We start from the raw sequence: 10,302 nt of genomic DNA, 5'->3' as shown, positions 1-10,302 counted from the left end.
CTGCAGCCGATACTACTTCCTCCTCTAACCATGCGCCATTTTCGTTCTTGTCCGTCATAGCAGCATGCTGTTGTCAAACAGATAATAAGACTAAGACTTTGTGTTATTCGAGATCTTTTCCAGCTTTCCACACAATGGGGCGAAAGAAGAAGAAGCAGATGAAACCATGGTGCTGGTATCCTTTTTAAATTAGCGGTGAAACGCAGTTGAAGGAGGGCTACATGTTAGCTTTCCAAAACGAGGCCTAGCATCCTCGCCGCTCTTCTTTTATCATCTATGCTAATGCTAGTTTAACGAGTGGATAATATTACCCTAAAACGCTGATGTTATTAACGGCCAAATGTATTTGATATTTGTAAAATGTTCGATGTCGAGTGTTTTTGTGTGGCAATGTTTGTTTTATTTGTATGAATGTTTAGCCTTTCTAACGGTACTTCCCGATGTTAGCTAATCTGCTAACCATGGATTAGCACAGCAGTAGCCTTTATGTAATCTAGGAAGCAAACGCTCTGATCTGGTTTGATTGGGATTTTCAGGTCTTTTTTTGAATTTGTAAGAACATTCCTCAACTTCATTAAGGTACTGCAATCGAGACTTTGATGATGAAAAAATCCTCATACAGCATCAGAAGGCAAAGCATTTTAAATGCCACATTTGTCACAAGAAATTATACACAGGGCCCGGATTGGCTATTCACTGCATGCAGGTACGGTTGATGTTCTTTTCTATAAATTGACATAAAAAAGCATAACGAGTAAAGATGGTCCTTTTTGTCGATCACACAATGATCTGAACTGACACTTTGTGTAACAGGTACACAAAGAGACAATCGACAGTGTACCAAACGCAATTCCTGGGAGAACTGACATAGAGCTGGAGATTTATGGCATGGAAGGAATACCAGAGAAAGATATGCAGGAACGGAGAAGAACATTGGAACAGAAATCACAAGGTAAGTTCGTGTGTGTGTGTGTGTGTGTGTGTGTGGTATCAGTAAGAAGGCAAGTAAAATGACAAAAACGTTTCTATATGAATTTATGTAATCTATCAGTTTGAGCAGAATTGATGCACATCACTTTATTGCAGGATTTTTCTAAGCACTACAACATTTGTTTATTTTATTTTTATTACTGTGCACCGATATGAAATATCTTTGTGTATTCAAGTTTTGCGTTGTTGCTACTATTGCTATGCTACTTTTTCAGAGAGTCAGAAAAAGAAAAATCAGGATGACTCTGATGATGACGACGATGACGATGAAGCAGGACCATCAACTCAGCACGTTGCTGCTGTTCAGCCTCAGCCAGGCTATGTTACCCCAATGACCCAACCTGGGATGCCTCCTGTGGCTGGTGCACCAGGAATACCTCCTGCAGGATATCAAGGCAAGGACTCCGTCAATGGCAAAAGATGGAAATTTATGTTTTATTATTTTGAAAGGAACAATGTGTACTCTTGGGAAGATGCGGGTGGATTTAGTCATGAATTGCTTCATGATCCAAGTTGAAAATTCCTAAAGAATAAATTTTTAAACAGGAAAGTTACCAAGTTGATGATCAAGCGAAATGCTGTGGGATAAGACGAAGCAAACACTGGTCACTGAATTTGTGTTACCAGTTATCTAGAATTTTAAACTGGGATAAATGTGTTAATAGAACCATGACGTGGTTATTTGTAGTGGATGTCAGCCTGTGAGCATCTCTTCTGTATTCAGATCCACGTCCAACTCATGAATTCCAAGCTGCTTTATTATGCTGATGATCCAAACATTTAGAACCTGAAAGACAAAATAAACATGGACATCCACGTTGCACCTAGTTACCTGGATGCAGTTATCTTTCATTAAGTAATTAAAACGATTCTAAACTGTGTTAGAAAGAATAAAATAAAAACGAACTTTCATGCATCTAACATCATAACTTTGATAAATTTTAGAATTTAAAAGGTCTTTTCAACTTTTAAATAATGCAATAATGCAGGTGTGCGACAGCAAGTGAGTCCATGCTTCCTGTTGTTCCAGGAATGCCTCCCATGATGCCGGGCGTTCCTCCCATGATGCATGGCATGCCCCCTGCAATGCCCGGAATGCCACCGGCGTAAGAATTCATTCATGCTTCTACTTTTTCTAATTCAGTGACATTAAAGTTATTTACTATTAACTTAATGATAATCATTCATGAGTTTCCCAGCTCGGTGGTCAAACTGCAACCAGTAAACTTAAAGCTGATTCTCATTTGCAGCATGATGCCAATGGGAGGGATGATGCCTCCCATGATGCCTGGGATGCCCGCTATTCCTCCAGGTGGGTTCTGGTTACTTTGAAGAGAACAATTGTTTTTTTTTTTTTTTACCTTTGTCTAAAATTATAAAACATTGAAAACATTTTTTAACTTTCTGATTATAATCGGCCCTCTGAGATTTTTATGCAGGCTGAACACGAAAATGGTCTCCTACACCTGTCTCCTGCATTAGCTTCTGATAGAAAATAGACTCAAACTGTGATTAGAAAATCCTGACAGATCTACGTCACAGTATCGCTGAGCCTTCATGGACTCACCGCTAACGCTCGTCTAAGTGCAGCTATGGTCAGAGTGTAGTTTTGCCACCGTAAATTGGCTCCAATCTTCACAATTTAGTGCAAAATTTATTTCACAAACATTTTCATTTCCATCATTTACCACGTTTCACAGGTAAATGTCACCAAGTTTTAGCACGTCCGTGTGCAAGAGTCACGTCCCGCAGCTTACGTTGTAGCCCAAATAACGTAGTCCTCACACAGTGGCTAAATTACATCTGTGCATTTGACCCATCCTCATAGGAACAGTTAGCTGCAGCAGTGGCTGCGCTCAGGAATGTGTCATGCAAACTTTATGCATAAATTAGCTTCTCATGAACCGCTTTAGCCGGCGTGTAGTGCATTAGATCGGTTTTAAACGAGTAGTTGTCAGCTCCTCAGTGCTGCAGGTCTGTTCCTGTGGAGGCTGTTTAGGAACGAGTAATCCAAAATGGCTGAATTGTCCACTTTAATTATAGGGATCTTTAGTTCCATTCTGTAAATGGATTTATTTTGTGCGTTCTGTCCAAGTTTTAATAGAAGAATGTTTCCTAACTGTGACTGGTCTTTCAGGAATGCCACCTCACATGGCTCCAAGACCGGGAATGCCCCACCTTGCTCCGGCCCCCGCAGCAGGACCAATGCCCAGCCGACCAGCAGGACCAATGGCTCAGCCTGCTGTTAACAAGCCTCTGTTTCCCAGTGCAGCACAGGTTGGCATCGTGCACACACACACACACACACACACACACACACACACTAGCTTTACAAACGTTGTCTCCAGATGTCCTAAAGACCATTATTTAATGAACTATACCACCTGTTGGGTTTACAGAGATCAAACCTGTTTTTTCCTTACCTCAGCCCCACTCATCATCTTAATCATGCCACCGTTGGATTTTAGTTTGGGATAGTTCATGTGGACGTGTTTCATGCCAATCCTGTGATCTCCTTGTCGTCATGCTGCAGATGGGCTCTGGCGTGTCCTCTCCACCTGCAGACCTTCAGTCTGCCTCCTCCCAACCTCCCTTTGCTAACTCGCCCCAAGTACGCTCACAGACGGCGCTGCGACTGTGGCAGCTGCATGGTGCATAATCATTTTGGCTGTGAATTGTTGGTGCCTAATTAAGCTGGGTAGCTAACAGCATCTGCCTTGTGAGCATACATCTGAGAGCTGTGAGCTTTATAGCTGCATGCGCTTTAAGAGTGAACAAACACGAGGCACAAGAAGGGGTCAAGCCGGGCGTACACTGTGCGACTTTTTCACTTGCAGCGTTCAGCTTCAGCTCAAACTGTACGACTTCCTCGCAGAGCAGATCTCACGAGTCAGGTGCTCACACTGCACGACCCAGTTCTTGGATGCGACCTGACTGCTCACACTGTACGTCTGGTAGCAACATGTCGGCCCTAAAAATAGCAGTTTTTACTCCACACGTCAGACGTTTTTGTCTTGTTTTGCCTGTTGTCCTTCGGGAGTGCTGCAGGAGGACACACAGGGATTTATGGGGGTTGGATGAGGAAAACGAAATAAAGAAAGTAAATCTGTGTTTTGTGATCAGTTTAATTTGACATGAACACGACAAACACGCTTTCTTGACAATCTTTGTGAGTAAAAAAACGTGTAGAAATAAAAATGAACAACGTGTGTTATTAGGGAAATGGCGAGCGGCGTTGATGCAGGATTGCGCATGCGCCGTGAGCGGTTCTGATACTTTTTGGGTCGCAGCTGCTCGCAGCGCCGCTTCAACAGTGCGATACCCTCACGAGGGACGAGCAAAATTTTAAACACACCAAAAGTCCGTGCGACCTCACGACTGCTGATCGGCAGCTGGTCACGTGGTGTTAATCGCCTCTCGTAACCCCCTGTACACTACACGACCGCTCGGCGCAAAACTCGCCCCGATGTCGTGGATTCTCGCACGACTGGAAAATCGGCTCAAAAAAGTGAAAAAGTCGCACAGTGTACGCCCGGCTTTAGTGTCCATCATTGGTCACCTCTTGTAAGAAATTGGCTCGTTTAGCTTTGAAATGCTTTGTATGTTGTCGTTTGTTCCACATGACCTCCCCTGAAAGATGGCCCATGACCCTCTGAAGTGAATCAAGTCTTTAGTTGATTTGTTGTCCTACATTTAAGATGTTCAGGATTTTAAATTCACAGAACTATGTTTAAAGTTTAGTTTTGGAAAACAGAACAAAGTACAAATGGAGATCTGTTGGCTACGATCTTGAAATGCAATGATGCATTTTGTTTCTGACGGATGAAGTTGTTCTGCATGTTGGCGGTGTGTGGCGGCACCAGTACAGAACCGTCACCTGTTGTGTTTCTCTGCACAGGCCCAACAGAATGTCCCAGGAGCCGCAGCTTCCAGCACAGTCGCCTCCTCTGACCCTCCCAAAGTCACATTCCCCGCCTACACCCAGCCCTCTGTCTCCTCTTCCTCTTCCACTTCTTCTTCTAATCCCTCTAGCAGCACTGTGGCCAAACCCCCGGCCACAGTGACCAGTAAGCCTGCCACCCTCACAACCACGAGTGCAACTAGTAAGTTGATCCACCCTGATGAGGATATCTCACTGGTAAGTTGCCTGAGCTTTCTGTTTTGACCTTTTCACAGTAAGTAATGATTCATATAGTATGTCCAGTGATGTTGGTGACAGGTGGCTGCTGCCTCTGACCAGAAGGCTAGCAGCATAAAAACACACTGGTCAGGGTCGGAAGTAAAGTGGAGCACTTAGGGGGGATTTCATGAACACCACTGAGTAGTTTGTTTTCTGTGGTGATGTTGAAGGATGATACTGAACTTGAATATCCTCCGTGTGAAATCGGGACATGCCAACATTGGTACCCATTGCCTCGACCTTTTTGTGAGTGTTTCTGTGTACTGACAGAAGGATAACGGAGTTTCTGTCGACTGAGTCTTTGCTTTGTGTGTTGTCTCTGTATCCAGGAGGAGATGAAGGCTCAGCTACCTCGCTACCAGCGTCTCATACCCAGGCCTGGTCAGGCCCATGCTGCTGCCCCCCAAGTGGCAGCTGTAGGTAGCATAATGCCCCCACAGCAGGGCCTGCCACCGCAGCAGCCTGGCATGAGGCATCCCCTACATGGTGAGAGAGTTGATCCGTCTCTGGAACATAACCGACACACAGCTGAGCCGAAAGGTGGCCAGTGTTTTTGTCTGTAGAGTTGGCAAAGTTTCTCATGAACTGCTTTTATTTTAGAAAACCCGTCACAAAGGATGCGCTCTTTTTTTTTAACCGTTAAAGCAAATCTGTAACAAGCTAGGTTAGGGCTGCTCGATTATGGCAAAAACAATAATCACGATTATGGTGACTGAAATTGAGATCACGATTATTTAGGACGATTTTTCAATTTATGTTGATTTTATTTGTTTTTATTCTGTCATAAAACTGCTCAGGGCACAATCAGGACAAAAATAAGAAACAAGATGATCATTAAAATAACTCCTGATTCCCAGGATAAAGAGACCAATATACTTATAGCTCATAGTTTATGACCCAAGGGCTGTAGACCTTGGTTTAACTCATTTAAGTCTAACCAGTACAGACCTAAATACCAATATCCTGCAAATACTGACAGCAAGAATTATACAGTGGCATTTATAACAAATAAATGTAAATAAATTGATTTTCACAAAATGTTGCATAACATTTATTTAGTCGTGTCAAGGTGCTGTAGGAGAGTGCACTAGCACCGTGTCCTCAGAGAGATTAGTTATTATTTATCAGCGTGAGGAACTTAATCTACCTTATTTATAAACTATTTATTTACAAGTCCATCAGTTAATGTAATAATTGTCCCAACCACAGCTGCACCCCCCCACCTGGTCTCACAGCAATCGGGCAAGCTGCACGTGTGTTTAGCACGCCGCACGCACACATTTAGCTGTTTTTAGCGGCTCAGGAGTCCGCAGGTGCGGTGTGTGTGTCACTCACTCTGGTTAATCCAACAAGGAGCCGGCTTCGAGAGCTGTTTCTGTAGCGACCGACACATCACTACATCATTCCCTTTCCTAATGTTGTGAAGAACGGTCCGGAGTGCAGGCGGAGCGTTTAGCTAACCTGCAGGAAATGTCGACGACAGTTATCCAGAAAGTAGCTAAGGGTTACCAGAGATGTTCTGAGATGTTCGCTAGGTACTTTTAAGATTTAAAAAGTCAAGAAGGGGGTCTGAGAAGCTGTTAGAAATAGCGTCAAAGTCGCTAAGTTGGCAACACTGTGGAGGAGCGCTTCATTTGCAACTCAGGGCAGCGCGAGCGGGAGGAGCAAATAATCGGCTTGTTTTGTTTTTTATAATTGTTCAAAACTCAGATCGTAATCGTGATTAAAATTCGATTAATTGAGCAGCCCTAAGCTAGGCTATAAATGCAAACACGGTCACGGAACACTCAGCCCTCCTCTCGGGTATTGTCCCTGGGACGCTTCTGCCGGACCCGGAAACCCGCGGCATCGGACAAAACGATACTGCACTAAACACCAGTCGCTGTTTTCTAGGTCCAAGTGTCTTTTGTTGTCTGTGACTTCAAATGGTGTTTTTCCTTATTGGGACTCTGGTAGTTAGTCCTGAAGTTAGCGTGGAAGCAGTTGTTTCTCCGTCTCTGATCTTACTGAGCGGAGAACCTCTCACACCAGCGGTGTTCTGTTGGTAAATGCACGAGTGTGTAAAGAGTGAAGGACCCAGGGAAGAGTGGAGGTGCAGCGAGACTTGACATTCGGATAGTCCAATAGCTGCTTTTGGTCAGTCGTGTTATTGGTGGAGGATTTTAGACAAATGCGAGAGAACCACCTTGTTTGTTTTTTTAAATTTCCACAAATGATTTATACATACCTGCAAATTTGTCACTTCTTGGCAAAAATCACCATTTTTGAAGCCGAATATGGTGTTCACGTGAATCTAGGGCTGCAGCTATCGAATGTTTTTGTAATCGAGTACTCTATCGAATATTTTATCGATTAATTGAGTACTCTAATAAATGACCCTTTTGCGTTTGTAAACCATTATATCAAACAGCATGTTATAAAATATGAAAGACCTCTTAAAATGAGCAATTGCCAGTTATTCTTCAAGTTTTATTCTAAATTAGTTTTCAAAACTTCAGCACTTCAACTTTACTTCACAGTAAACGAATGAGAGCGGCCCAAACAGCACCAGAACCGCCCACGGCGCATGCGCAAACATGGCTCGCCAGCTGTTTCCCTATTAACACACGTCCGTTTTAATTTCTACACTTTTTTTCCTCACACTAACAAGGATTGTCGAGAAAGCATGTTTGCCGTGGTTATGTCGAATTATACTGATCACACAACATTTATTTACTTTCTTTTGTTTTCCTCCACCACTCTCATAAATACCCGCGTCCTCCTGCAGCGATCCCGAGGGACAACGGACATCAATAACAACACAGTAAAAAGTCCGACGTGTTGTAAAAACTGCTATTTTTAGGACATTTTAAGACCGACGTGTTGCTACCAGACGTACGGTGTGAGCTGAAACTGAGTGCTACAAACTAAAAAGTCGCACAGCGTCTGCAGAATATATAGAAATACAGGCTAAAATGCATTATCATGTAGAGGCTCCGAGTCCGCTTGCAGAAGAGACATTTACATGTGGATGTTTCCTGGTCAGGTGCTGCAGCACGGAGGATGTGGTGTTGTGGTAGGCTAAATCCATTTTACAGTTTTTACACTGGACTACGTTTTCCGCCTTACGACGTGAAAAATGGTCCCACACCTTTGATATTTTCTGTCTTTCGCACTCCACCGGGGTCTACGTTGTCCGCCATGGCTTAAGAGAAAGTTAAGTTGCGTTCGCTACTCGCGTGTGCATTCAGTGCAGTGTGTATGTGCGCCACTTATTTCGGTCCGGGTGAAACATGACCCCGGGCGATTGCAAAGCCATGAATTAAACATGAATTAAACGAAGCCTCGAGGCAGAGAATTAGACTCGAGGATTTTTTGTACTCGAATTATTCGAGGTACTCGAGGAATCGTTTCAGCCCTACGTGAATCATGTAGATTTTAGTTGGGGGTCTGCTGGGTTTCAGTCACTTTGAGAATCGATCGGAGGAAGGAGGGAGGATTCCTCTTGAGACTTTAGCTGATTTGCCTCCTTTAAGCCTTTAAAGATTTTCCCCAGAGGCTCGTCATACTTCTTCTTTTGGTTGTTGAGTTCAGAGTAAACGTGGTGGGGGGGTGTTTGATTTTACTCGTCGCTTTTTTCAAATCTTCTGAGTTTGCAGGTATGTTTGTAACTATTCAACGTTGATGTTGTTAAGCGGCATGGAAACAATGTTTTAAGCTAACTTGTTTTCTACATTTGCTGTCCAACATCTGCTCTCCTTCTCTGTCCCATGCAGGTCAGTACGGTGCCCCCCCTCAGGGCATGCCAGGCTACATGCCTGGGGGGATGCCTCCATATGGGCAAGGTCCTCCTATGGTGCCCCCTTACCAGGGAGGACCTCCAATGGGTATGAGGCCGCCCGTCATGTCTCCGGCTGGACGCTACTGAAGAAGCAAAGCAGCCACCCCATTAGGTTTGAGGTTAACACCTTTCTCTCACCCATGTGCTTTTTCAAACCTAGCTGCAAGCAAAGAGCAGTAAGACCAGAGGTGGTGAAGACAAACACAGTCTGTTAAAACGCATGGACATTAATCGTAACTTGTTAAATGGGAGACGGATGAAACACCACATTGATACCTAACAGCTTTTCGGTGTTGCTTGATCACATGTGAGGATATATTTTTTCCCCCATAGGTTTCACTCAGGTTCATAGAGGTGAAGTGTGTAAAAATGATTCGTATTTCTTTTGAGGCTGCTGGAGTTACATGAACATACCAACCCCCTTACAAAGGCAAGTTTCTCTTGTGAACATTTGATTCATTTGATGTCTTTGCTAGACTGATTGAGGCCCTCACAGCACACACAGGTGCTGTTGGACATTCGTCCCCAACTTTGGTTGGTGAGGGTCTCAGTGGTGATGATTCCTACTAAGTAAAATCGCTCATCAGTTTCTAGCTTTATTCTTTTTTCAGGGTTGTTTTTAAATTTCCTGGTCAAACACACACTTGTATGCATCCTTTGTAATGTTTTATCAATCTGTTGTAATAAAATCCATCTTGAAATCTAATGCTGGTTTTTCCTGACACGCGTGGAGGTGAGTCAAAGGTTTGTACTGGTGGTGAACTTTTACGCTGTTCAGTGACAGGATTTCATTAGGTCTGTTTTTTTGTTTTTTTTTTGTTCCTCATCCACCGCCCATTTTCTTCTATATGTTCAGAATAACCCCCAAATTCCACTACCTCCGCTCCGGTCCGCAACCGACTTCCGCAGCCGCTCACTTCCGAACTCAAATTATACTGGTACCCGCTCTACAACGGCTCCGCTCCGGTGCGGAGACCTGAGGTGGGCAAACAAGCATGCGCGGGATTTTCGAGATCTTGCGATACAGTCCGAGCAATAAACGCGGAAGTTAGATCCAAACACCCGTTGTGTGGGAGAAGCATCGGCATGAACTGTTTAATCTGCCCATCATTTGTGTTGAGAGATCAGCAGTGTTTGGATCAACAAAGTGTGACTACTTTGATAGTGGAAACTGTATTTATGGCTTACTTTTGTGCATTTAAAGTTCAGCCGCCATTGATAGTTGTTAAAAGTTGTTAAACCTGTGCATATGAAACAAAAAAACGCCTTTTTGTTTATCGATTTATTGTGAAATAACAGAAGTTGTGCTTGC

The 10,302-nt window shown here is 43.7% G+C and overlaps 1 protein-coding gene across 1 annotated transcript; it reads left to right on the top strand.

Annotated features, from left to right (window-relative positions):
• znf207b (zinc finger protein 207, b) lies at nt 1-9,696 on the top strand. The gene is made up of 10 exons (XM_015954436.3): nt 1-175; nt 580-706; nt 814-952; nt 1,206-1,385; nt 2,021-2,096; nt 2,241-2,302; nt 3,128-3,267; nt 4,889-5,128; nt 5,500-5,656; nt 8,926-9,696. Exons 1-10 carry the CDS (start codon nt 135-137, stop codon nt 9,075-9,077), a joined length of 1,314 nt encoding a protein of 437 aa, XP_015809922.1. The 5' UTR covers nt 1-134; the 3' UTR covers nt 9,078-9,696.
• The last annotated feature ends 606 nt before the right edge of the window (nt 9,697-10,302 follow it).

The sequence above is a fragment of the Nothobranchius furzeri genome, chromosome 7 (genome assembly GCF_043380555.1).
Source record: "Nothobranchius furzeri strain GRZ-AD chromosome 7, NfurGRZ-RIMD1, whole genome shotgun sequence".
Lineage (NCBI taxonomy): Eukaryota > Metazoa > Chordata > Actinopteri > Cyprinodontiformes > Nothobranchiidae > Nothobranchius > Nothobranchius furzeri.
Note: the sequence above shows the minus strand (reverse complement) of the source record. Positions and strands in the feature narration are given on the sequence as shown.

Excerpts from the sequence above, each read along its gene's own strand:
- znf207b (XM_015954436.3), top strand. The coding sequence starts at position 135 with ATGGGGCGAAAGAAGAAGAAGCAGATGAAACCATGGTGCTG. Across the intron at positions 1,386-2,020 it reads ACCTCCTGCAGGATATCAAG|GAATGCCTCCCATGATGCCG; the intron begins GCAAGGACTCCG and ends CTGTTGTTCCAG. Across the intron at positions 5,129-5,499 it reads CTGATGAGGATATCTCACTG|GAGGAGATGAAGGCTCAGCT; the intron begins GTAAGTTGCCTG and ends CTCTGTATCCAG.